General features: G+C 45.3%; 1 protein-coding gene across 2 annotated transcripts in view; it reads right to left on the minus strand.

Annotated features, from left to right (window-relative positions):
- Positions 1-155: 155 nt before the first annotated feature.
- The window catches only part of LOC125766333 (neurogenic protein big brain-like), a 29,538-nt gene continuing 3,009 nt past the window's right edge, over positions 156-26,684 (minus strand). Inside the window, exons 2-6 of one of the 2 annotated variants that reach the window (XM_049432179.1) lie at positions 26,075-26,241; positions 24,740-24,866; positions 1,796-2,003; positions 899-1,725; positions 156-798 (exon numbers count right to left, since the gene is read on the minus strand). In XM_049432179.1, coding sequence (XP_049288136.1) covers positions 504-798; positions 899-1,725; positions 1,796-2,003; positions 24,740-24,866; positions 26,075-26,241 — 1,624 coding nt within the window. In that variant the 3' untranslated portion in view covers positions 156-503. Of the gene's footprint in view, positions 832-898; positions 1,726-1,795; positions 2,004-24,739; positions 24,867-26,074; positions 26,242-26,684 lie in introns of both variants that reach the window. The other variant, XM_049432181.1, reaches the window with a different exon arrangement.

Here is a 26,684-nt window from a genome sequence, read left to right on the forward strand (position 1 = left end):
GGTATGCAATACAGAAACACATTTCCTTGCTTCGGTTTTAGAGCTCATTGAGAAATTCGTTTTTTTCTGCCAGCTAATTCTTTGCGAAGATATGTAAAGGATATAATGGATATAATAGATATTTCTGAAGCGTAAAATGTACACAAGAAGCAAGCTTCAACCAGGATTACATTTATTCATCATAAATTCTTAAAACACAGTGCATGTCAATACAATCGGTTTTTGTTGGTTTTGTCTCCTACTTCGGTCTGCTATTCAGTCTTACACCTACAGCTCATACAGGAGTGCGACATGCTCTGGAACTGCCATAAATTACTACACTCTACGGGGCTCTGTGGCTTCGTTCGGTTTATAAATAACATGCTTAGACGACTAATAGGATCACTATCTGTAAATACGCGTTGGAGCAGTACACACGCAAAATTCTACACTTAACGACTACACGAGTTCATTGGTGGATTAGATGTTTGGTGCACCAGACTTCAAGCGGTCGGTCTGTGCATTTAGCTGCAGCTCATAAGCGGTGGTGGCGGAGGCGGCATGCTCGGATCGTGTATGACGACTCCCCGATGTCCGTGCGGGTGTGGCAGCGTACGAGAGCTTGACGGCGGATGCAGCAGCGAACCACCGTAGGCACCGTGCGGATGGTCACGCGTTGGCGGTGTATTACCCTGCCCATTTCCATGATACGATCCGTACGAACTGTCGTCCGAATGTGTCGAATGGATGCGGCGTGTGGCGGCGTACACGGATTCTGGCCGCTCGGTGCGCGCCAGCGTGTTGATTACCTTATCGCAGCTGAATTGGAAGGAGGAGGTTCAGAAAAGGGAACTATTCGTTAGACAAAAGAACATGGCGTCAGTAGGTGCAATTAGGACGGTGCGCTTACGACACTTACCCGGCCTGTTCGTGAACATCTCGCAACCCATCCGCCGAGCAGCTGGGATTATTCCGTACGGAGTAGATGGGTTGAAACGATGGCCCTCCTTCCGAGTGGCTTGGCCGGGGTGCTAGCTGCTGTGTAAGATGCTCTGCCAGTTGTTGCTGCTGTCGTACCGTATTGCGAATTCCATAAATACTCTCCGATCGTTGATGTAGCTGGTTCTGTACGTTCTGGTTTTGGGTGTGCACATGGGGCTGCTGTTGCTGCTGTTGTGTGACGCGCAGTGGATACAGGCTTTGTGCTGGAACTAATACACCTGGACGTAGGGTAGCCGTAGCAGCAACTGTGGCCGGAATTTCCTGATGCAGAGCGGTATTACTCTTCGCATACACTGACTGTGAGCGATTAAGGTTCGAACGAGACATTTGCGGAGATTTGCCAAACATCGATTTGCTAGCGGCACCGTAGATGGGTTCCAGTGGTTCGATCTTTATCGTCGGTTGATCACTACTCGCGTACATGCTATGGCAGAAGCGTGAGGGTAGTGTACCACTATGATGACGCGCGTTTTGGAACTTTCCAACAATACCTTGCGTTGCAGCCATCTTGCTCACGTCCACCGTGTAGTTGTTGGGCTCTTCTGCCGCGACTGCAGAGACGTTCGAGCTATTGGCACTCTTCGATTTGCTCTTCGATTTCTGTTTTGGCGTAAACACGAACTGATGTATCAAGCCAGCAATAATCCCACCAAAGAACGGTCCAATCCAATACACCCAATGGTTATCCCATTTATTCAGCACAAATGATGGACCCAAAGAGCGAGCTGGATTTAGATAAGGCATCTGCAAGTGTACAATGTGCTTATTAGTACATTAGATCATGTCAAGAACTTCACTTTGTTATAGAAATTACCGAAACAAAACTGCACGCACTGTATGCCGCACCGATGACGATCGCGGACGAACCGAAGTACTTCTTGAAGGAACAGGTCGAGATGAGGTATGCCAGGACGACGATAAATGTCAGGATAAACTCGACCCCGAACCGCTCCCAGGGTGCCAGTTGAGCACTGTGCGAAACAGCTGCCTGAAGATTACCTTGATAACCCGGAACTGTGACGCTGCAAAAGAGAAGAAACATTGCATTAAAAGGGGAAATGTGTTTTTTTTATCCATTAGTGTATGTTAAGGATTTATAGCAACCTCATCGTGATGGAAGAGGGTTGCACGGTTCATTTGCAAAGATCGAGAAGGTAAATGCGGCTAAGCCGAAATTGTCCTTTCAATTGAGGCATGATTTGCATATTGGAAGATCAAACGATAATCAAGCAAGCATTTTGTTCAACTGCAGCTTATGTGGTCAATTGAGTCGAAGGATCAATGAAAAAAAACAGTAGCCAAATCCCGATTCAGATATCGATTAGGGTGATGATGCTTTCAGATATATTAGGTCTATTTTTTGCAATTTGATTTATTTTTGACAATAACAATATAAAAGAAGCTTACAGCTTCTTGTTTTATTTTATTACAACAAATTTCCAAATTTCATCAACCAGTTCTCAATGTCCTTACTCCTTACTTAGAAGCATACGGTACAATTAATCGTTCTGTTCATACAATTTCTCTAACAACTGTCCTCGCGAAGAACAAGCAATCATACAAAAGCCTTCATCCATCATCATCATGCGCTCTGTGCTCACCCACTGTCACTTGTTACGATGAAAAGTTTGATAAATCGTTCCGATATCCGGTTTTGTGGTTGTGGGAGCGACAACAAGTGGAATTTAATTCTATTACAACACCGTAACGCAGCCTTAAAATTCATTACATATAAAGCCAATCTCAGGTTTTTTTTCGGAAGGGTCTGAAACTAGAATTTTACTTGTTTTTTTTTTTGTGTTTGCAATTTTAGACTCTATTGTGCGTGACCGAATTCGGACAACGGAAGGGTCGTATGCTGCTTTAAAAATGCGGTTCAACTACGAGGGGATTTTTTGTTTAAAAACCAGTTCCGATCTGCCAGAAGGTAAAGAAGGTACTTCCACAAGTTGCGTGTTATGCAATTTGCGGGTCAGGTTTTTTTTCGGGAATCCTCTAGGGATAGGAAGTGGATTTTAAAGTTCATCGTTGTAATTGATACATGTCCAGAGGAGAGCGAGAGTTTAAACCGCCTTGTCTAACACCACAATCTCAGCGTTCGACTCGTAATCTGCGATCGGTGGATCAACAGCTCTCTTCGTCCTGAATCTTTCACATCCTTCCTGAGTTCCCGCTGCAGCTTCCGAGGGGTGCGAGTTAACCTCAAAAAAGAGGGTTGTTGCCATCGAAGGATAGAAATTGGCCAGGGCAAGGGATATGGTACGAACAGTTGTTTGTTTTTCTATGACCTCCACTGTTCGGAGGTCGTAACGGCGCAAGGGCGCGATGGAAAACTCGGCGAATGTTTGTAAGTGTGAATGTTGTCATTTTCCCCCTCCGTCCGGAGTAGCTCACCACAGACAAAAACAGGACCACTGTGGGCTTGCAGGTCAAAGCAGTTTGTTACACTTTTTTATGTGACCGTTCGGTGCAATCGTCAAGGGACAAGTGCGCGTTATTACCACAAGCACGGTGCACACTATCCGTTTCTCATCGACTTCCAACCGGAAGTGTGGAACTAAAATTGGCCAATCGATTTAATTTTGCAACAGCGATGAACAATAAATTTAAAAACTGCTGAAACTTTTACGATCACAATCAACTAGGCTCTCGGGTCTTTTCCAGTAATTGCACCGAAAACCGATCGAAATTGGATCGTTTTGTTGAACAAAATATTTTCGATTCATAAAAGACATTGTCCTGAAGGCATTCCGTCCATCATGCCCGTCAGCGTCTGTCACTGACTTGAAGTGCTCGGAAGATAATTGATTCGTTAGCTTGCTTCCGCTTTGGGAACTTTCTTCACACCAGCTTTCTCAGCATTCTTCCAGAAAACCGCAAATGTGCAGCTTCTTCACATCTGTCCTGGAGTTCTCCTTTCCGTGTAATCCTTTCCCTCTTGCTCGGAAGTGTATAATTGTTGGCATATGCAGATGTTATTACCCGACAATCACTTCCTCATTCTAGCCCAATCGTGTGACTAAGCCAATCGAACAAGTACTCAACCATCCCTTCCGGTTCCGTTTCGGCGAGGGACAAAAGAAGCAACAACAACAACCGTCCACGATGAGAACACGAGTTGCGCCCACGGTGATTGTGGTTATTATTTATTTGCATATGGCACCACCAACACTGGGTCTCACATGTTCGGCTAAAAGGATAAACCCCAGAAGGGAAGTTCAGGGGTTTTCCCGTTTTTTTGGGTGGAAAAAGTGTATCATTTCCATCAGGAAAAGCGGTGCAACCCTCGCCGGATACACCCAAAAACATAAAAAGGAAACCATTTGGGCGGGCGACAGAGTAAAGTGTAGTCTATTGTTTGGCTTACGTTAATCAGAAAGGACGAGTACGGTGGGCCACATAAAAAATAATCATCCTTCGCATCCACTTGTTTCGCGAGAGATTTATGGCCATCGTTATGATTGGGAATATTTGGTGCATTTTGTGTGGTTTTTGTGAATGCAGCTCATTGTGACCCCGTCCATGTGTGTGTGTGTGAAGGTTGAGCACGGCAATGGGTGTTAATCTGGCACTCTTTTGTTGACGCAACGACTCGTAAGGATTCGAATCGGAAGCGATTTTTTTAACGATACAAATAATACGCAGGTCGATTAAACAAGTGGCACCGGAGCTGAAGGGCAATGCTTTCACTTGCATTGGACGAACAGCATTGCAGCCAAATGTCGATATTTCTGTCGTTGTTTTATTGATGCAAGCAGAAACAAAACCCGACCACAATGTCAACGTTTGCGTTTCGAATCACGTTCGCGTCTCGTACGATCTTCCGGCGCCGGCGAAGAAAAGACTCTGATCACGTCAACCGAATGTCACCGTCGGCAAGAACCGACCAGCAACATTTAGTCACGATTCAGTATAAATCATCCGACTATTTCCGTTTCCCTACAAGCGCTAGCTCGCTAACATGTGGCAGACAAGCTTTCGTTGGTTTTAATTGTATTATTGTGCATGAAAAGAAGACAAGCTTTCCTATGTCATCAACGCGATTTGTTTGCACTTAGTGTGACTTAATTGTAGCGAACCGCAAAATGCAGCACAACATCCCATTTCATTCGCCGTTTGAAAAACAGTATGTTTCGGAGCAGGAAATTTTGCAATCAACGACTGGCATCGTTTCGAAACATTTCCCAATGCATTCAAAATTTTGCTTTTCACTGCATGCAAACACGAAAAACCCGCAAGCAAACATACGAGAACGTTCTGTGGGACGCATAAATTAGCAATAAAATTTAACAATTGCAACCCACACTGAAACGCTAGCCAAAAATGTAGCGTGTCACACGGACAAAAAACACATGTCCACACCGTACCATCATCTTCCGCATCATCCTTCATCATCATCATCATCAGCATACGTCCCATACGTCCGGGAGTGGAAAATTGATCCGCTAGTGTCCGAAAAATTTTGTGACGGAAATATGCAAATTGATTGCTTGCCGTTCTGCAAAATTGCAAAATTGCAGCTGACGATGATGGACCGTTCGTGCTGCTTTGTGCCCGTGGGAAAAATGGCTTTCGCAGGTTCCTGGTTCACTTTCACACTCACAAAGAAATGGAAAAGATGGTAGAAGGAAAACAATAGGCCAACAAACCCAGCAGTACGGATTGGATGGGAAAGTGGATCCTTTTGCACTTCGGTACATGCTCGCAGGCTTGATCGTTGCAATGTACCCAAACAACAACATCAACCGACGAAGCAATGATGCAAGGAAGTGGACACCGCATATTACTGACAAAACGACACGCAACCAGCACCAAAGCTCTGGGTGAACTAATTGATAAGAATTTCATTAAACTTTAAATTTATTTCACCATTTGGAACCCGCTCATTTGCATCTTTTCGTAAAATTATAACTTTGATGGAAGCACACATTCGGTGGAAGCAAAATATGAAGGATGGACCATGCAGGAGAAAGATAAATTGCGCCGAAACGGTACAAGCGAAAAATGCATTGAAAAGGGCATTGAACTCTTTTTGACGGGTACTCGGATAAGCAACATTATGTGCATATAAAAGACATTTTCATTCTGAGGTTAACGATAATGTTTCATGAATCATTTTGTTTTTGTAAAAACTTTTGTTTCAAGTCTCGAACGAAATTAGCTAATGAGGAGATAGATGTATCTCTATTTATGAACCCTTTTCAGAAATTCAGTTGATATGGATTTTCTAGAGTTAGATGTTCGTCTCATCTGGATAAAAAAAATAGTTCCTTTTCAAAATTTTATAAGGTATAAGTTATTCCTTCATTTACAAAAGCTGGACATGTGCTTGGAGTGTAGAACTCTTTACATATAATCGATTTCATCTGGAAAAAGCTCGAGAAAGTTGTGAAAATTGAACATCTATATCTATGTACAGTTTCCACATCAATTTGAATCCAAAATTCCTGAAATGATTCCAATTTTACTAATTTTATCTTTGTCTCAGTGGGAAAGGATTTTTTTATTACTTTTTTTTCTTTATTTCAAGTTTTAGTGCCATATTTTTAACTTCAAGAAAAAAATACAAAAAATATAATTAATCCTTAATTTGTGGCCCATTTGCCGTACCACGGGGCGGCCCGGTAGTGCATATGATAAACGGTGCGGGTAAAACAAGTTTTCATACTGCCAGGCCGTTCTAACCGACCAAAAAAAAAATCTTTAATAAGCTTGTTCATTATCTTCTGTTGTTTTGTTTTAGTTTTCAAGAATCAGTATTTTCTATCACATCCAATTTTGTAGATTACTTTTGTTTATCTTGTTATTACTATAATAAATCCTTTCGATTTTAGGGCAATGTTTATTTTAATGTTTTACTTTTACTTTTACTGCCAAAGTCAATCATAAATAAAACACTTATTGCATAACATTTTTTTTAAAATTGTAAGTCGTTATAGAAAACATTTGTCTCTCAGAAAACGCTTAAAAAGAAATAAATAAAACAAATTTAGTACAACATAATTTTTAAACAAAATTATAGTTAGCCAGTAGTAAATTAAATGCCACTCCCATACACAAATTATTAACCTTTTACATTGATCTGCCGTTGATTATTTATTGATCGAGTTGGCGCTACGGTTCCACGATGCGTGTGTATGTACTTTAAACACTTCTCATCCGTCACTCATCACCAGTAAACCCATTTATTCGAGAAAAAATAAATAAGCATACCCGTCTCCCGACTCAACAGCAAAACAAAAAGAGCAGGATCAAGGACACTTTAATGAGCTTGTTTATAGTAAGATCGCGTTGCACGATACCGATCACCGGCAAAACAAACAGCATACTACGATCCACTTTTTAAACACAAACAAACATAACATCGATCGAGACGATGATTAAAATATTGATAGATTGATCCAGACCGTGCCATCAATCGGTTTCCATCCATCTTCGGTTCATCAAATCACACGAGGAAAAAAAACATACATATGGGTGCAACGGGCATGTCGCTTCGTCTCGAAAGACACCCGAACGTGCCCTACAAAAATGGAACGAGTGATATGAAAACGCATCCCAACCCAACCGTACGAGAAAGATGAGTATTTATCTCGAGAGGTTCTTTATTATTGAAAATATGTACCTCTCACGCATCGTGCCGACGGTACGGTTCGTCAGTTCGGTGGTACACTTCTCGGGTGACAAATCATAGACGCACGGCGAACATGCCCAGTGCGTGTCAGTTGACAACCGTTCCCGGGGAAACCTTTTCCGGCCGATGGGCACGATGCCAGGCGTGCATAATTATGCGTTTTCCTCACAACTGCAAATGTGTCCCCACCACAATGCCGTGAGCCTTCCACCAAACTGTATGATGAACGTTTGTGGCCGCCTCGGGGATGCTGCTGGTCCGATGATATTCTATACTTCCGGATTGCTCATGCATGTTTGCCGTTCGGGCGGTAGATGTTGTTGCCGCCCCTACGTATTGTGTGCGTGGTTCAAGTGGCACTCGTTGTGATTCGTGCTCTTTTTTTTCCTTACTCGAATTATTCCTCCAGAAAAATGGTGTTTTCTATCCAACCGACCAAAAAGGAGCAACACCAATGCGTTTTTTTTTACTTGTCGAGAGAAAATGCACCACCGAAGGAAGTGTGCATTGTGCATTTCCAGCACACGTGCACTTTTTCAGTACGCCTGGAACTGGGTTGTATTTTCCTCACCCTGTTCGGAACTGGGCCTATACATGGGTGCACATGTTGAGATTTCTTTCCCCCATTGTTCGATGCAGGCCTTGGGCGGTATCCGATTCTTCACCTACTCCTTTCCCGGACGTGCATTGTTTTTTCGTTATGCCAAATGCAGAAAAAAACGGCACGAAAACTATGTGTTAGTGGAGTGCATATAAATATTTTCATCAGCTACATAATTCTTCCGAAATTCTGGAAACCACCGTATCGTCGTGTTGGTTACTTCTTGCGGAAGCGGTTCCGCTCGAGAAACTTTTTGCGAATTGAGGTCGTTGCCATGCGTTACTGCCATTTTCACACTCCAACCTTGTTTTCTTATGGAGTTTCAGTTTTGTTTACTTCAGTTTTTTTCTGGTTGCACCACCAAAAGGGATGGATGTGAATGGAAATAATACACATTACTAGCAAATGGACAATTGTGAGCGGTTTCTGCACACTAGAATGACCAACATTTTTGTATGTTTTGGCATAAGATGTGTAATTTTCAGTTTCATTATTTTTAAATATTCTTGTTTACATGTATTTTACTGTGAAAGACCAACTTAATATTTTTCAAATTTATATATTTGAGAAATATTATAATCTGCAATATCATTCAAGATAATTAGAGTACGGTTCAAAATTTGAGTACGGTTAGAAAACCGAATATAAAAATGATGTCACGATGAGAATTATTAGGAAGTATTATCGCTTCACGACCTCGAAGGTGACGCCGGACATTTCTAGCTTACTAAAATTTGTTTACCACGTAGCCGGATAGTCAGTCCTTACTTTGGGGACACGATCCGGATGGGATTTGATAACCGGTTCGTTCGTATGGAACCGGTGCCGTTTATCACATAAAACTTTGGGCCGCACCTATGGCTAATAATCCTCATTATTTTTTGTTTTATTTTTCATAACTGTTGGTTCAACGAACTGTAGTAATTATGAGTGATATTTAGATAGATACATTAATGTTCTTAAACGTGTATAAAACCTACCCAAAATTCACCATTCAATGATTCATAAATTAAGAATTTAAATATAATCAAAATGCATGTTCTGGCCGTTCTAATGTCCACAAAAAACGCACTTATCAACGTACATCTTTTGGTCGCGTGCTTACATTTTCCAAACTCATGACAGATCGCTCAACCGCAACCCCCAAAAATGTTTCATCCATTCTCTCCGAACACTCTCTGGTGACGTTAAATGCATTGGAACCATGCAGTGGCACCTTGTACCGGCTAATGATTATTTACGGAAGAAAGTGCCTTTTCTCCATTAGATTGGGTCTTGAATGAAAACCCAACCCTACTCTTCAATTCCTTTGCCCCGAAATGCATTCTGTGCTTAATGCATTACGATCGTCCCCGGTAAGGTGCATCTCGTTTGGTCGAACGCACGGACCCATTAACGTGCAGTTATGATGATTATTGCGTTGGCTGTACCCGACCTGTCCTGAGCATACACGCACTCAACCCGATCGTTCAGTTCCGATAACCAAAAGCGAAAAAACCTCAAGCGAAAACGAGGCCCAAAACGTACCAAGAGGTAATTACATTACGTTTTGGAGTTTTGCGTTTGCATCGGTTCAGAAAACGGAAGGATAAAAACACACACACCGTTCCTTCATTCCACTATATTTTGTTTTTCACTTTTCTTGGGCTTATAAAAATGGTTTTAAAAAAATGTCCAAGCACACAGACACACATCAAATGAAAAATGAATAATGCGGTACAGAAGCGCGTGGACAGCGGACGTGGTCTTGCAGGTGTCACAAGCAACCGGAACCATTTTGCTTGCTATCAACATCCGCCACGGACGATGGACCCGTGTCAAAACGGGTCGGACACATTTCACTTTACTGGATTGAACCTGCTCCACATACCACCTTGTCCTGCCGAATGTCCTGAATTTCTTGCAGTTGACCATTACAGTGAAGAACAAAAAAACACACTCACACTGTACCTGCCAACAGACGCTTCCTCTCTGCGCTAGGGCTTTAGTAGAGTTCTAGTTGCTGCTGGGCTCTTTGGCAGTAGGTACTTCTTTACCAACGACATTATTTACTTTTCAGCACTTCGTTCATCATCATCATCATCAACATCGTTTTGACCGAGTCCATCAGAGGTTAAGCAGAGCTACTTCACGTTTTGTACGCAGCCATGATCTTTACGTGTTTCGCGGTAAGCGCTTCCTGCATCCCGATACATACACGAACAGATCTCATTCGTCGACCAGGCTGAAGATGAATGGTGTTGGATTACTTCGCCTGTCGCACGAACGCTACCGGATGAGCTGCTTCCGGGTGTTTGGCAAGGTACAAGCATTGGCGAACAGGCGATGAACTTGAGCAACTTGTTCGGCGCCTACTTCCGCTTTCTCCAATAAGAACTCGTAGTATTTTTTTCCCTCTTCTCTTCATCTTTCCATACCTACTTTTGACATACTTCCACATTGCACGAGGAATATAGCAAAAAAAAAACAATCTCACTGCTTCGCTTCGATGATAACCTTTTATACATGCGGGATGGTTGGTTCTGTTGTGTTGTGAGCACCTGGTTCTAAGGATCACAAACGCTGGTATGCGTGTGTGTTCTGTTTTTTATAATTATTTTTGCATTTCTTCACTAGTTTTGTACCGAAAAAAATCTCCGGGTTCTCATTCCGATGGTGGCATACTGCCATCCTTCTTGGTTTACAGCCAGGTGGGTTGCTGGTAACACCGAACGGGTGGCTGCTGTTGCAAGGCACACAAAACACATACAGGAAGAGGATGTTAGTTTAATAATAACAACCTGCCGCTGGAACATAAAACTCCCAAGCCCATGTGTTTTTTTTTATTTAGTCCTACATGTGCTTACATTCTCACGAATAAATATTAGAACAATAATTCAAAACCTTAGAAATGTTATGAAAAACATTTTCCCGCACAGTAGAATTATTGTTCTCCTCCGAAACACATCGAACATACAAGGTTAGTGTTTTTTGCTTTTAGAAATATTTATGTAACAAACAAAACACTAAAGAGTTTAATAAAAAACCACAATTTAAAAGTTTCACTCCAAATTTACATACAAACACGTGATTAAATATTATACATATTCGTTACGAAAACCATACAAATTTGGCTTTGCTTCAGTATAATGCTAATATGCAAGCAGATGCAATAAATCATGGGCATTAAACTAATTTTAATTAAATTAATTTATAATTGCAAAGTAAATTGACTTGTTTGCATGATTTTATGGAAATTTTTTAGAGCAGTCAATTTTCAAATTATATTTGATTGATTTATTATAAAAGTTCTAGTGTAATAAATAATTACGACGAACGTTAAGCCACATCTTTTGTTTCATTAAACTTGGTATGAATCAGCCCTTCATATGTCACCTTTTTTTTTTAGTAGTTCCACAATTTCAACATAAAGTAAAAAACGATCTAAGAATTGACTTATGGTTCCTTTAAAGTATGCTTTAATTGAATTGGAGAAAAAAAAATCCAAACCATGAAAAACTATGTCTGCACATTGCCGCTGGTTGGGAAAATGATGGCTAACCAAGTATGGCATAAATCATTCCACAACTCTCCGCCAGTGCTGATGATGGAATTTGAGAATTTTCGGAAAATTAAATTGAAACTTCCTAACGACGAAACACAGTTCCACTACGGCAGTTGGCAACGCAGCATTCCAACAAACTTCGTACCACATCCCGGCAGATGTGTTTGCGATGGCGTACCATTATTTATGCCGCTTTCAACTGCGTAAAAAAACTGTCCAACACAAAAACCACTCGATACTGACTTGACGCTAACCTAATGCGTGTTTTTAACCATTCTGGTTTTTACTCTAAATTAGTCGCTTCGATTTCACGACTGTAATGCCGAAAAAGGATGGGTTACAACACCGAACCAATTCATTCGTTTGAAACCCCTGTGTTAATCCTCCCTCGTAAGTAAATGAAATACTAGGAAAAAAAAGACATACCACCTTCATAAAAGTGTAGATGATTTGTCTTGCTCCGGTGGACTTTTTTTTACATTCCCATCAGGCATGTCTTACGTTATATCCTACACAGCTTGCACTGACAGCAGATGATCACCTTCATCCTGGGCTGGGCATGAAAGGAAACTCATAAGCGATGCAGCTTAACCTTTCACATTCCCACCACACATTATATTTGGCTGCAACTTTCTTCTGAAGAAATGGAGAGAAATTAAAACGCTGGCTCAAGCTTCTTTCGTGAGGACGAGGAAATCTTAACCCCGAAAAAAACCCTTAACCGAAGAAAATATAAAAGGGTCGAGTTTTTTCCGCTCTTTTTTTTTCGTTCCAAAACCCTTTCATTTTGGTTGTCGCCCTCTCGTTTCAGGTCCCGTTCCACGCGCCAGGAAATATTTATTAATAGTTCAGGATCTTTCGCTTTATACCTATTTGCCGTACCCGTGCTACCAACATGCCGCTGTATCTCATCGTTTAAGATGTTACTACACCCGAAAAAAGGCAGCCATAAGCACGAACCAGCAGCTCACCAAAGCCGAACGACATCCGACCGGATGATCCGTCGCTGCTAGAAGCTGCTAATGATATCCAGAAGCACTCCCCGGGCCACGCGCACATATCAATCTAGATCATCTACGCCCGAGGTGCATTCCGTTGCATTGGATGTCGTTTCGGTTTTATCTTTTTCACCCTTCTCATCATCAGCTGGTTTCGATGACTGGAGGTAGTCAAATTTTAAGCAGAAAAAAAAGTTGCTGCATGAAAAGCTTCCTTTCTCTGGAGAAGATGAATGTAATCATCTTCAGTCTACTTGCCAAGAGTCTACTTCCGCTTTGTGTGAATGGTTCATAATGTGCATTCCGTATCGGAGGAGGAGTTGTATCCTGATCCTGATAGCTGACATAGACCGTTTTATCTTTTATCGTAGGTTGTGGCTCCTAACGATTTATTTTAGATTTATTGATTATTTCCAACATCAACATTGACTGAGAATCAAAATCAGATATGTGCAAAATTGCATCACATTTTTCTCATATCATCAATTGCTAATGAATATTTAGATTTTAATTTAAAATATAACTTTTCTGTACTATTTCAACAAATAATTACAACCAAAGTCTTTGACTATTTAATGGAATTGAAGGTGCATGTAATTTTAATTCGTAGTGTTCAATCTCTAGAGGCAGAAAGCTGCATTCATGCAATAAAATAATTATTTTTAGAACAAACAATTAAACCTGATTCGGTTGTTAACCTTCATGTCGGAAAACTCCACTAACGCCTCCAGGGGTTCTTCCGATCTGCCGCACTCCAAAAAAAAACAGACATCTTTCCACACAAAAACCACTCGATCCACATTCAGCCACTACCCAGTTTCATCCACAAAAACACTAAAGAGACGTGATTTTTCGACTAAAACTCTTTGTGTCTGGCTTGCAGACAAATGGAACAAACGTAGATCATGGTGAAAAGCTGGCGCACCCAAAAGAAACGGGCGAGTTAATTTTGGCAGGATATTCATGCGTGACATCATGCGGCTGTGTGGTAGCATCGCACCGCACTGTCGTGAACATGTACCATGCTAGTGGGTTTTTATTTGTTTTTCATCTTTCGACGACTGAAACACCGCACAATTTTTCGCACATATTCCCTCGAAGGGAATACGAGCGTATATGTGCACAGCAGTTAGCGAATCGTAAAAAAACAAAGAGCATTGTTTCGTTAATGCATCGTTAGGAGGTTTTATTATTGCTGTTAAAAGCTTAGATTTAGCGCCAACGATGTGAAGAAAGTATGTTGATGATCGTGTAGAAATTAGGAGATTTTATCTTCCCATAATATAGTGAATTAGAAAAAAAAAAACTTTTTGAGAACGATTGAAGATCAAGACATGTTCAGAGTGCTTTACGAAATGGTCAAATAACTTTATGTTTTCGATATCCGGATTTGGAAAAGATTAACACATCACCGAAAGTTAAGCGACAGGAATATCCTTAAACTGACACCTATTGATCGGATTATCTTGGAACCATAACTTTAAAGATTAATTTAAGATCCATTTCACGAACATCGATCGTATCGGTCAACAATACTGTGTTTTGTTTACATTTCCTTACGTTCCCATTCATCAATCTTTCTCAGGAATCTTTCTCCATACTCCCGTCAGCTGTATTCGTCCGCTAGTATTGTCCGAATTAATGTGATATTAATGCGGTTTCGATGTGAGTTCGATTTGGCGCCAATTTCCACCATCGCAAAAACCCGAAAACTACAAATAAAGCCACAGGACAAACAGAACAAAACACACATATTCCCCATTACCAATACCATCCTTACGCGCCAGACAGACAGGAACCATTGACGCTAAACATGCGACAAGAATTGCATTCGTGCCGCATCATCGTACATTGCAGCCGAGAAGATTAAAACCATCGGCGCCACCATTACGGAAGGATGCCGTACAATGGTCGCTGCCGTTTTAAGCCCAAGGGTCCTACTGTTTACTTTTCACACCGAATTGTGCGCAAGGTCACCGGTACCTTTCTTACGTCAAACCATTTAAATGGCCAGACCCGGTCAGCCGAAAAGATGTAGGGCAGCGGTTCGATACGTGAATGGGAACGACGGAGATAGAACGTATTACGTCGTCAACTTTTGATCCCTGTGCATCCTTCTGATAGAACAAATAGTTCCTTCACCAGTAAACGGTACAACCGTACACAATCCCTATCTCAATGGTATTCTTATTGTGCTACGTTTGGGAAGGATTTTCTTCTGCCGAAAAAAGGAAACCCATCCATGAGCTGAGACGTCACGCGAAATCTTTTGTCCCATCTTTAGGGGCTACCATTTTTCGGCGCTTTCCATGTCTATGCCAAAAGACATGAGCAAAACGCAATCTAGCATTGCGAGGCATTTTTCTATTCCGTAGAAAATATGTCTTGCTAAGAACAATGCAGAAGCGGATCAAAAATCAGTGTGGCGTGTGGCGTTACCCGGGAACGTGAAGAAGCGCAACGAAGAATCTAAGCAGAGCAGATGTTCCAATCGGATATCCTCCTCCGAAGATGTTCGTTCAGCATGCAACAGGCAACAGGATCGGATTGATCGGTCGAATTTTCATGGTTCAAAGAAATGGCACCAGAAAGGCAGACTTGCTTCATCGGAACCGAAGAACATTTGTGGTTCACAGCGACAGTGAAGCAATCGCCCATAAGATGCAACAGATTGAAACACCGAGATGGGACCATTTGGCCACGCATGACGTCCCGAAGAAGACCTCCTGCGCATGAGAATTAAGCAACATAGCGCTGGTTGGAAGAATGGGCTACAACAACGAAAAAATCTATCAGCAAACTGTTGCGCATTCACACACCAGTGCCGAGAATCTGGGAACTTTGAAGTTGGTAAGATGATACACGCACACGCGCACAGCCACAGATATTCTTCCTGTTGCGTGTTTCTTAAACCAGAAAACCACGCGAATGGTGAGATCGAGCGAAATCTGACACCATCTGGACAATGCAACGATGATCGCGAAGTTTCTACCCTGACATAAGGGGTTTCTTGTCGTCTTCCAAAGATCCCGTTCCTTGAGGGTGGGAAGATTACGTCGAAGACGTTAGTGAGCGCACACTCACAAAAAACACATGCGCTAACAAACCGTTTCGTAATCATGCTCACCTTTTGTTCGCCATCCATATGCACATATATCCTTGTCAAATGCTTTCCCAGGGATTTCCCATCCATTCTGACAGAATCCTTGTGGTCGATCGTACCAGTAAAACCCTTTTTTGCTATGGTAACGCTTAATCCTTTCGTTTCAAAGCTTCCACTGTCCTATTCCTTTTTTTCCTACGCTTTGTTCTATCGTCCTTCGCTTCGTCGGACACTTTTATTCTGCATACACAGGGGAATATCCTAGAACCAGCTGGTCGTACAAATAGACTCTTGCCCCGGAGAATGATTGGTTGATTGGCAAGCGACGCTATTGTTTAATTGTCCCCGGTCTCGCCTATCCCTTGATCGCTAGCTCTAGTTCTAAAACGGATTGCATTCAATTGCATCGTACTCGAATGCAACTGCCGGGCGCTATATTCTGGATCTCATTTTCATCACTATTGACAAGAAAAGTGGAGAAAAGCATCCAAAACAAAAATTGCCCGATCGTGCCAGTTTGTCTACCGAATCCATCAGAACGGGGAAAGGTGCAACAGATCGAGCCAATTGAAATCGGAGCAAACGGTATTCTGAAACCCTTGCGCATTATTTATCCGACCAAACCTAACCAGCAAGGTCCATCTGCAATAAAAACAACATCGAAGTTTGAGTTGCATTTGCATCTATTGTATTTATTGGGATTACTGCATGCAGATTGAATAATCAACTGTAGGGGTGACATATGCAATATGATAAACTTTATTGATCACACAGAACAAATGGAATGACATCTTTAAACGACAGGATGGAAGAGCTCACACTCGTACCCATATGGATGTTTGAAGCTTTTATGGAAATTACATTTTATAGCATCCAGCCCTGTGAGTTGCTACCAGCGCGATCGCGATGCGCTCAACGAGCTCATAGCGCAGGTGATCGGACATCAGCGTCCAGTGGAGGCAATCTGGCCAACCGCAAACTCGCCAACCCCTATGCCGCGACGTCTACTGCAGACGCATGGACAACGGCAGCTGGAGGAGCAACAGTGGCAGCAGCAGCAGCAGCAGCAGCAGCAACAGCAGCAGCAGCGGCAGAGTGTGGCGGCGTCAACAGTGGCACCGTCTCACACACAGGAAGGCGGCTTTTGGGCCGAGGTGGTGCGCCGTAAGCCGGCACGCCAGCAGCAGCAGCGGCAGCAGCAGCAGCAGCAGCAGCGGCAGCAGCAGCAGCAGCAGCAACGAGTGGTCGCTGTTCAGCCTTCGCAACAGCAACAACAGCTAGCGGGACAGCGTCGACAGCGTCGCACGAAGAACGACGTCATTGAGGTTGTACCTCAGGCCGGTAAGACGTGGCTTGACGTCTACACCAAGGTTCGTCGTGCCTTGAACGCGGACGACAATGTGCGCGACATTGCCCAATATGTTAAGATGGGCAAGCGGACGCGCATTAACCACCTTCGGCTTCCACTCAGTCGGTCAGCCGATGCAGAAGAGGTCCGCGAGAAGATTCAGGAGTTGCTGGGCGAAGATGGTACCACCCGGACCGTGACTGATATGAGCGAGCTTATCGTCACTCACATCGACCCTTCAGCCACGGAAGCAGAGTTGCGTGATGCTCTCGACGTAGCAATCGAGGGCAATGCTGGTATCACCACGATCAGCATGTGGGAGCGGATCGACGGCATCAAACAGGCTCGTGTTCGTCTGCCGGCGAAGAAGGTGAAGGTGCTCTCCGGACGGTCCATCAAGCTGTGCGGTTGCGTGAGCTACTTGCAGGAGGCCATGCCAGCGCCAGTCGAGCGACAGCGTTGCTATCGCTGTCTGCTCCTGGGCCATTTGGCGCGGGACTGTCGCTCACAGGTGGATCGGCAGAAGGTATGCATTCGCTGCGGTACTGAAGGTCACTTCGCTCGTGGATGCGAGGCCGACATAAAGTGTGCTGTATGTGGTGGTGCTCACCGTGTAGGGCATAGCGCATGTGCACAGCCGCTGCAACGTTCACGCTAAGGGTGTTGCAGGCGAACATCGGGCATGGCAGGATCGCTCAAGATCTTGCCTTACAAACGGCACGGCAGGAGCGATCGGACGTGGTATTGCTCTCGGAGGTGTACAGGCCACCTTCCAACAACGGAAACTGGGCTTTTGATTCGGCGGAAACGGTGGCAGTGGTGGCCACTGGCTCTCACCCGATTCAGCGAGTTTGGACCAGCGCAGTGCCCGGCCTGGTGGCGGCTCAGATAGGAGGAGTGGTGTTCATCAGCTGCTACGCTCCGCCTCGGCTCAGCATCCATGAGTTCACTGCGCTTCTGGAGGGGTTGGAGTTGGAGGCCCTTCCCCACCCTCACGTCGTCGTCGCAGGCGATTTTAACGCATGGCATGAGGAGTGGGGAAGCAGGCGCAGTACAGCAAGGGGCGAGGAGCTGCTCAGCGCCATCGAGCAGCTAGGTCTTCGGGTGCTGAACCGCGGGAATACGCCCACATTCGACGGCAACGGAGTGGCCACACCCAGTGTCGTGGACGTTTTTTTCGCGAGCCCGTCCATCGCTCGCCCCGACACTTGGGCGGTGAGCCAGAGCTACACGGCGTCTGACCATCGGTATGTGTGTTTTTCCGTTGGTCTATCGGCTTCCGACGTAAGCAACGGTCGAAGTCAGCGGCGGCAACAACGAGGCAGCCAACAGCAACGCTTTCGTCACGCGTGCAGGAGGTTCAAGGCAACACAGTTCTCGGAGGAGGCTTTCCGCGATGCTTTGCGGGCTGCTCGGTTCTCGGAGCGCGCCACTTCGCATGATGGGATGGTCCATGCCATGCTGAAGGCTTGCGATGAGACGATGGAGCGGGTCACCCCGTCGCACCGTGACCCCCATCGCGACACCTTTTGGTGGTCACCACAGCTGGCGCAACTGCGGGAAGAGTGTGTGGCTGCGCGTGATAGAGTTCAGCAGACGGCAGATCTTCAGGAGCGGAGCTTCGCGGCGGCACATCATCGGACGTCCAGACGAGCACTGACGAAAGCCATCCGTGCGAACAAGCGGGACGAGTTTCGTCGGCTCATCGATCTGTGTGCGGAGAACGAGTTCGGGGTAGGTTACCGAGTGGTCATGTCGCGACTGCGCGGCAGTCGAGTAGCACCGGAGACGGATCGCTCGGAGCTGGAGCGTATCTACCAAGACCTGTTCCCGTCTCACCCTCCCGTCGTATGGCCGGACGTGGTCGAGAGGGCCGACAGCCGGACTTTCTTGCTGCCAGTCACCCCAGGCGAGCTGTTGGCGATCGTGGCCAACATGTCCAACCGGAAGGCGCCCGGGCCGGATGGGATTCCGAATGCGGCCGTGAAGACGGCGATCAGGGAGTACCCGGTGGTTTTCGCCCGTCTGTTCCAGGATTGCCTTGACCGTGGCGAATTTCCGTCGTCTTGGAAGAGGCAACGCCTGGTACTGCTGCCTAAGCCAGGCAAACCACCCGGGGAAAGCTCCTCGTACCGGCCCCTCTGCATGCTTGATGCACTGGGCAAGGTCTTGGAGCGCCTGATCCTTAACCGCCTTAACGAACACCTGGAGGAGTCCGGCGCGTCCCTGTTCTCCGATGCCCAGTACGGTTTCAGGAAGGGGCGTTCAACAATAAACGCGATACAGCGAGTAGTGGATGCAGGTAAGACGGCCATGTCGTTTCGCCGTACTAACAGCCGCGACAAACGCTGTCTAGCAGTGGTCGCTCTGGATGTGCGCAATGCCTTTAACTCTGCGAGTTGGCAGCTCATCGCCGAGGCATTGCGGCACAAGGGAGTGCCAGCGGCTTTGCAACGCATCATCCGGAGCTATTTCACGGGGCGCAAGCTGCTGATCGAGACCAGCGACGGATTGGTGGAGAGGGACATTACCGCGGGGGTTCCACAGGGGTCCATCCTGGGCCCCACGCTGTGGAACATCCTGTATGATGGTGTTCTCTCCGTGCCGCTGCCACCGGGGGTCGAGAGCGTAGCTTATGCGGACGATCTCGCTCTTCTGGTTCCTGCGACAACACCGGCAGCAGCGGCGGCGCTGGCAGAACGGGCGGTCTCCTCCATCAATGGCTGGATGGCGCAACACCAACTCGAATTAGCTCCGGAGAAGACCGAGTTGACGCTCATCTCGAGCAAGAAGTGTCCTTTAGCAATCGACATAAACATCGGCGGGGTGGTTGTGCATTCCTCTCGCTCCATCCGCTACCTCGGAGTCAGGGTGCATGACCACCTGTCTTGGTTACCGCATGTGCAGCACATCACCGCAAAGGCGACCAAGATGGCGGAGGCAGTGACCAGGCTGATGAAGAATCACCACGGGCCGAAGGCCAGCAAGGCTCGTCTACTGGCGGCCGTGGTGGAATCCGTGATCCGGTATGCCGCGCCAATCTGGCGAGACGGGCTGAAGCTCCGCGAGTGTCGACGGCTGTTGCAACGGGTGCAGGCGAAAACGGCCAAGCGGGTATCGCGTTCGTTCCGGACGACGCGATACGAGACGGCGGTGATGCTGTCGGGCTTGTTGCCGATCTGCCTCCTGGTGGACGAGGACTATCGTGTCTACCAGCGCCTTCAAGCAGCCGGCAGGACAACAACCAGCAGCGAAGTGCGACAGGAGGAGCGCGAACGGACGCTACAGTTTTGGCAGGAGCAGTGGGACGCAGATGCAGCGAGCGACGACGCCAGCCGCTTCACCAGGTGGGCCCACCGCACCATCCCGGACGTTAGGGCATGGCAGTCCAGGAAGCATGGCGACGTGACATTCCAGTTGTCACAGGTGTTGTCGGGACACGGATTCTTCCGCGACTATCTGTGCAGAATGGGTTTCACGGCGTCCCCGGACTGCCAGCGCTGTCCTGGTGTTGCGGAGACTGCAGAACATGTCATGTTCGATTGTCCGCGGTTTGCCGCAGTTCGAGAGGAGCTGCTCGACGAGGGCGGGACGGATCCTGTCACTGCTGACACCATCCTAAGCTGTCTTTTGGAGAGCCCCGAGCGCTGGAGCCGCATCTGTGAGGCTGCTGCACGGATCACAGATAGGCTTCAGGTTGATTGGGACGCAGAGCGTGAGAGGCTGGCTGCACAAGATAGAGCGTCGCTGGGACAGCAGCGAGACAACTCTGGGGCCATCACACGAAATCAGCGAAGGAATGCGGCTCGACGTGCTGCCACGGTGGCACGGCAAGAGGCGAGGCGAGGTGGGCGGCCACCATCACCACCTCCATCGCCCACTACAGCCGCTCGCCGTGCGGCCAACCGTGAACGTGTCGCCAGGTGGAGGGAGCGTCGACAGACTGCTGTTTCACTGGCGAGGCTATATGGCGAGAACTCGTCTAGTGACGAAGATGATTTCCCGGCAAGTAACGAGGCACTTGCCAGAAGTGTCAGGGAATCGGGAGGCCTCTCTGCCGCAGAAGAAGCCGCGGCAACAGAGGCAGACACATCGTCGCGCTAATAAGTGAGGTCCGAGACCACCAAGGGGACTTAGGTAATTTTGGAGTGTCCAACGTGGGCAAGATCAAGCGAAATCAACAAAGTTTAGCGAGCCTGATAAGATTATAAAAATAAAATGGAAGGTGCGCTCAGCATGGTGAGAAGAAGAGCCTATAGCGGCAATAGAGATCTACTTCACAAAAAGGAACCCTCACGGGAACAAGTGAAGTAGTCAAGCGTAGTGAAGTAGACGAGAGCAATATATATGAATGTTCTAATAAACTTCACGAATATTAAAAAAAAAAAAAAAAAAAAAAGCCCTGTGAGTTGCTAGGGAAATATGAATTTGTCACTCTTAATACCGGTTTATTATTCTGTACAACGCCTTTTTTATTTAAATGGTCTGGAAAATAAATTTCAATGAAAATTTATACGAGAACCACAATATGTTCACGTGATCGTGGAAAAAACTTAAATAACCCCTAGAGAAGTCTCAGTCACTGTGCAATGTTTAATGAACTATTCCATTGTCAACTGTCTCGATATGTGAAGAATACGTTCGATGTCCCATCAACCGATTTTACAAACCAACCGTGGTCAATCATTTCCAGCAGAGTTACCATCAATCTCGAACTTTGTCTGCGATCCTCTCAATTTGACATATTTGTTTTCCGACATCAATCCAAGACACTACCTTCCCCCCTAAATATGTTCGAGATCAAGCAAGAATTCTTTCCCTTCTCTGTTCGAAAATCAACGACACTATCCGTACGCACCCCGGTTTGGCAAGAACACATTGTATGCATTCTCCGTACTTGCCAATCCAGCTTCAGGCGCACGCACGAAAGCAATTCATCACTGCCATACCGGGTGCATCTTGAAGACGTCTTGCAAGCACACAGGAACAGGCATCCTGCAAGGACGCACACGACCCGGATGGACACATGCGGACATCAAGCATGGTAGCAATGAGAAGCTGCAGCTAGCTGCATCATCATCATCATCATCATAATCGAAACGCACCCTGTGTACCACCCGGGGAGACACACTCCAAGCGCCGCAAGACGGTCCGAGTGTTCCGGGAAGCATCAACAAAACAAAAACAACGACAAAAAGCAACCACAAATGACTGCGAAGTGCGCAAAAGTGGCACAACACGTCCGGTGGCAGCTGCCTGTTGTTGTTTGCCCATGGCCGAAAGAGTGCTGCACTTTTGGGAGTCGTGCATTGTGCATTTGCAAAAGACCCAAAAAACAGTGCGCCCGAAGCGTTTTGTTTTGGATGAATTAGAATGTGCAGTAACTCCCAAACAGAATCATTTTCGTTCTATTCGAATAGCTGCACCAAGGACACTCGTCAGATGTATCGATTTCGAAAAGAAACATTTAAAAAATTACTTTCTCATCATTTAGTGACGGAAGAAAAAAAAAACAGACGTTCTTTGGTTGGAACTTCTATAGCATTTTTTTTTACTTTGCCTTCTCTAAGACTAATCCTCAGCATCTTCAAGCTCCGGACTCCTACAACATGCTGCGGGATACAAGCAGACGGTGCGTAACGATGGGAAAAAGTCTTCATGAAAAGACAAAAAAAAACTAATAACGCCTTAAGAGGCTGGCCGGTGGAACGGATGCGCAGATGGTAAGGCAGAATACACTCTCCGGGCAGTATAGAGACCCTAGAGGATCCTGAGTAAGTCCGGCGAAGAATAGCTACAATGTAGAAGTATGCTGCAGGACTTCCGTTCGTTGTTTTGCTGTTCGCTGTTCAAAAAATCAAATCGAAACCAAGCATTGGTAGGCTGCGTCTCAGAGAAACATCCCGTTTCCGGTCCGTGTACTGCTGCGAGCAGCCGGTCCATCAGGATTTGGTGTCCATCAGTGACTGAGATGTAGGCCATTGCATCATGTTTGGGTGCACTGCTGCTGTTACAGTCCGGAGAGGATGATCGTGATCGAGATATGAAGCAGGATATTTAGGACAAATCCTTCCGGTCTGAAGAAACACGTATAGGACCTTTTCGGGACAGCAAGATACACGTGTGGGAATTGTATCTAACAAAATGTCCCAAATATGGATCATCTTGGAGCGTCCAACAAAAGCATCGCCATGATGTTTATTTAAGAAAAATCTAAACCCCTCTCTTTACCGGGCTTGACTCGAAGTGTTTTTTTTTTAATGTTTGGTTTCTCCCGCGATATGGCCCCCCGCATACAGACGTTTGCTTTAAACCTCAAAGAACCGCTTTTACTTCATCAGTGAAGCAGACAAAACCGTACCATATGCCCCCATACACGTTATCATCATTATCGAGAAGCCTGACTGACGCATGCTATGGGAAACCAATGGCGTCACCAAGATGCCCCCAGCACGTTCTGGAATGATGGCACTTTGGTACATTTTTTTTCTTCCTCCCCACTTACAATCTGTCTCTCTCTCTCTCTCTCTCCTTTCCTGTTTTGTTATCCATTCAATTCACGGATCCATTGCGTTTCGCCCGTTTTTTTTTCTTCTAAACTCAACCAACCCAAGGTGGGGATGTTGCAGCGAAAGGTGCGCCACCACGGTCACCATCACGGTGTACCCATGTGGAAGCACCTGCCCGGAGGAGCGCGTTCGCCTTTATCATCCATAAATTATCATCAGCAACAGGCTCCTCGGCGCAGCGCAAATTGAGGTTATGCCACAAACACCGGGCCAAACGTATCGTTTCGCTTCGGTTCCGTGCACACGCGCGGCATCGTACGCCAAGTTTTGCTTTTTGGAGCACGTGCTGTAGCAAAAAAAAAAACGGGGGGATCATCATTTGCTGGTTGATTCTGTCCAGCGTGTGTGTGTGTGTACGTTCTATTTCCAGTGGCTGTGTTTGCTTGAGTTGACGATGGCTTGCGGTGTAAATAAGGAGCATCTGTGTATCTGGCAAGGGTGATGGAATCCGGTTGGTATGGTTGGGATTTTTTAGCAAACCACTTCAAGCACCTGGGGCTTGGGCGTTTGTCTCATAAACGGTGAAGTTTCCCTTTTTTTTCTTATTTGAAGCTAAAAAAGAACCCTTCCGGCAATGTAGGAACGATTCAAAAAGGAAGGAGCATTCGAAAGGAAAGAGCAAACCGTATATACAGTGAAGGAGCATTTTATGTTGGTTGCACACTGAATGAAGGGGGAAAAATTTAATTGATGTATTAGGTCAGTTTGGGGTTCTCAATTTTAGAAGGCCTTGACCTTGATCGTTTGCTCAGATATTTCCTCATTTGTATGTATTCTCACACATGCTCTTGTCACATTCAATTAGGTGGTTTAACTGTCCATTCGAATGATATAATACGTAAAAAAAAGATTTCTGATACTTTAAATTTTTTATAAAAAATAATTAAAATAGATATAGTTGCGGTGCACTGTTTCCAATTTTACATCTGTATCTAAATCTACCAAGGATAGCATTACTTACCCATACAGCATGGCAGCACCGGCAATCGATCCACCGCACTGGGCCGTAATGTACAGGATGGCACGGAGCGCCGATATCTTTCGTGTCACCGCCAGGGCCATGGTGACAGCTGGATTTATATGTGCGCCTACCGAGAGAAGGAAAAAAGAAAATGCACACACGTACACAAGTCAGTGATGGAGATCGCATTGCATTAAGTGCGCCATTACATCCGGTCGGTTCGGTTCGGTACGGTCAGTGCAAAGATGCACGGTTTATGCACTTGTTGATTTGAACATCCATTTATGAATGTGGTACTGTTTCTTTTCTCCACTTTTCCCCACACACACACACGTGCCAACCGCAGCTGTGGTCCTACCCTTACAGTAGGGGGGAAGAGGAACATATTTGACCGGCGCTCCAGTAATCAATTCAGGCAATACCATTACGTGTATGCCAGCAGCATAAACACACTGGCCTCATTCTTTCGGGCTCGGCAACGAAACGCGAACTCAGATGCAGTTTGTTACCGTTCAACCTCTGTCGGGCGATCGATATCTTCGTATGCATTTTGCCCATCCGGAAAATGTCCACCAGCACCAGGCAACAAGGATCGGATGAAGATATTATTTACCGATAAAACAACCAAACAGATACCGAGCACGATAATTATTGGTATTGTGTATTTTGTACAATTGAGGGTGTACAACAAGAAAAAAGTTAAATAAAATCGATAAAATATTGCTGCCTTTGTTTTTCCAATTTTTCTCCTTCATAATTACTACCAACGCTAGCAGTGAACGGAACCATAAATTGTGCCCGCCAGATCCATTCTGCCAGTGACACAGCTGTGGTAAATGACCACGAGCAACCCTCGAGCATCGAAGTGTAGGCGAGAGTGAATTAATAAATTACCACATGAGCATGAGTCCAGGTTTCGATGGTCGAAAAACGACGTGACCTCACAATTAAAAGCTGTACTTTTCCGCCTAGATAAACACTGGAACTTATTTCTTTATCCAGCAGGAATAGCTTCATTTTTACAACATTAAGAAAGGGGATGTAACCGGAACATATTGCATGGTGTTAAAAGATTACTTGATGTTTTTGTTCTGGTTAACATCCTGCAAGATAATTTTTCTTGAACAAACGCAAAAATTGTTCCTTCAACATTTTTGGACAAATTTGACGTCCAATATATTTAATGTATTATTTAAATTTTGGGAATTTCTAACTGGCATGAAATATGAATCTTCTACCTGAAGGGATTAGTTTACGATACTCTTCCTTAATCTACCAAAAAAGCCCAAAGGGATATTCCGTTTTAAATACTCAACTACCGGTACAAAAACTTACCTGAAACGTGCAGAAAGCACTGCGTCAGTACGATGACGATCAGTCCAGAAGCAAGCGATGTTGCCAGCAATAGTGACGACACGCTCGCTCCAACGCCCGCACCGGCAGCTGCACCGCAAACGACAAACACGTAGAAAAACGAAGCCAAACACTCCGACGTGACCGATCTGGAAAGAAAAAAAATGTTGGAGAAAGTTTGTATTTTGTTGAGGCGAGTTTTTAGCAGAGAATGTAGGGAAACATTTGCATTTTAGTGGATCAGTTTTCTTATCTGGTTGTAAACACATTCTTGCTTTTTTCACACTACCATCAGTGACATTGTTCTGGTAGCCAAAAAGGTGTATGTTTTACACGACCCATGTACTCGCACATCTCACAAAGGTATAGCCTTTATCTTTATGCCTGTTGCTTCATTCTGCGGGGAAAAACAAACACACACGAAAACCCAAGATGCTGCTACCAAGTTTTGGTGAAGAATCTTAGACGAATACCTGGAATCCATCCATTATCGTCCAGATATTGTCGTCCCAGATGTTCATCCCCTTGTCCCGGTTCGGGGTGGCGAAGGATGATGATAAATTTTATATTTCTCCGCACACAAAGGAAAGAC

The sequence above is a fragment of the Anopheles funestus genome, chromosome 2RL, assembly GCF_943734845.2.
Source record: "Anopheles funestus chromosome 2RL, idAnoFuneDA-416_04, whole genome shotgun sequence".
In the NCBI taxonomy this organism is placed as follows: Eukaryota; Metazoa; Arthropoda; class Insecta; order Diptera; family Culicidae; genus Anopheles; species Anopheles funestus.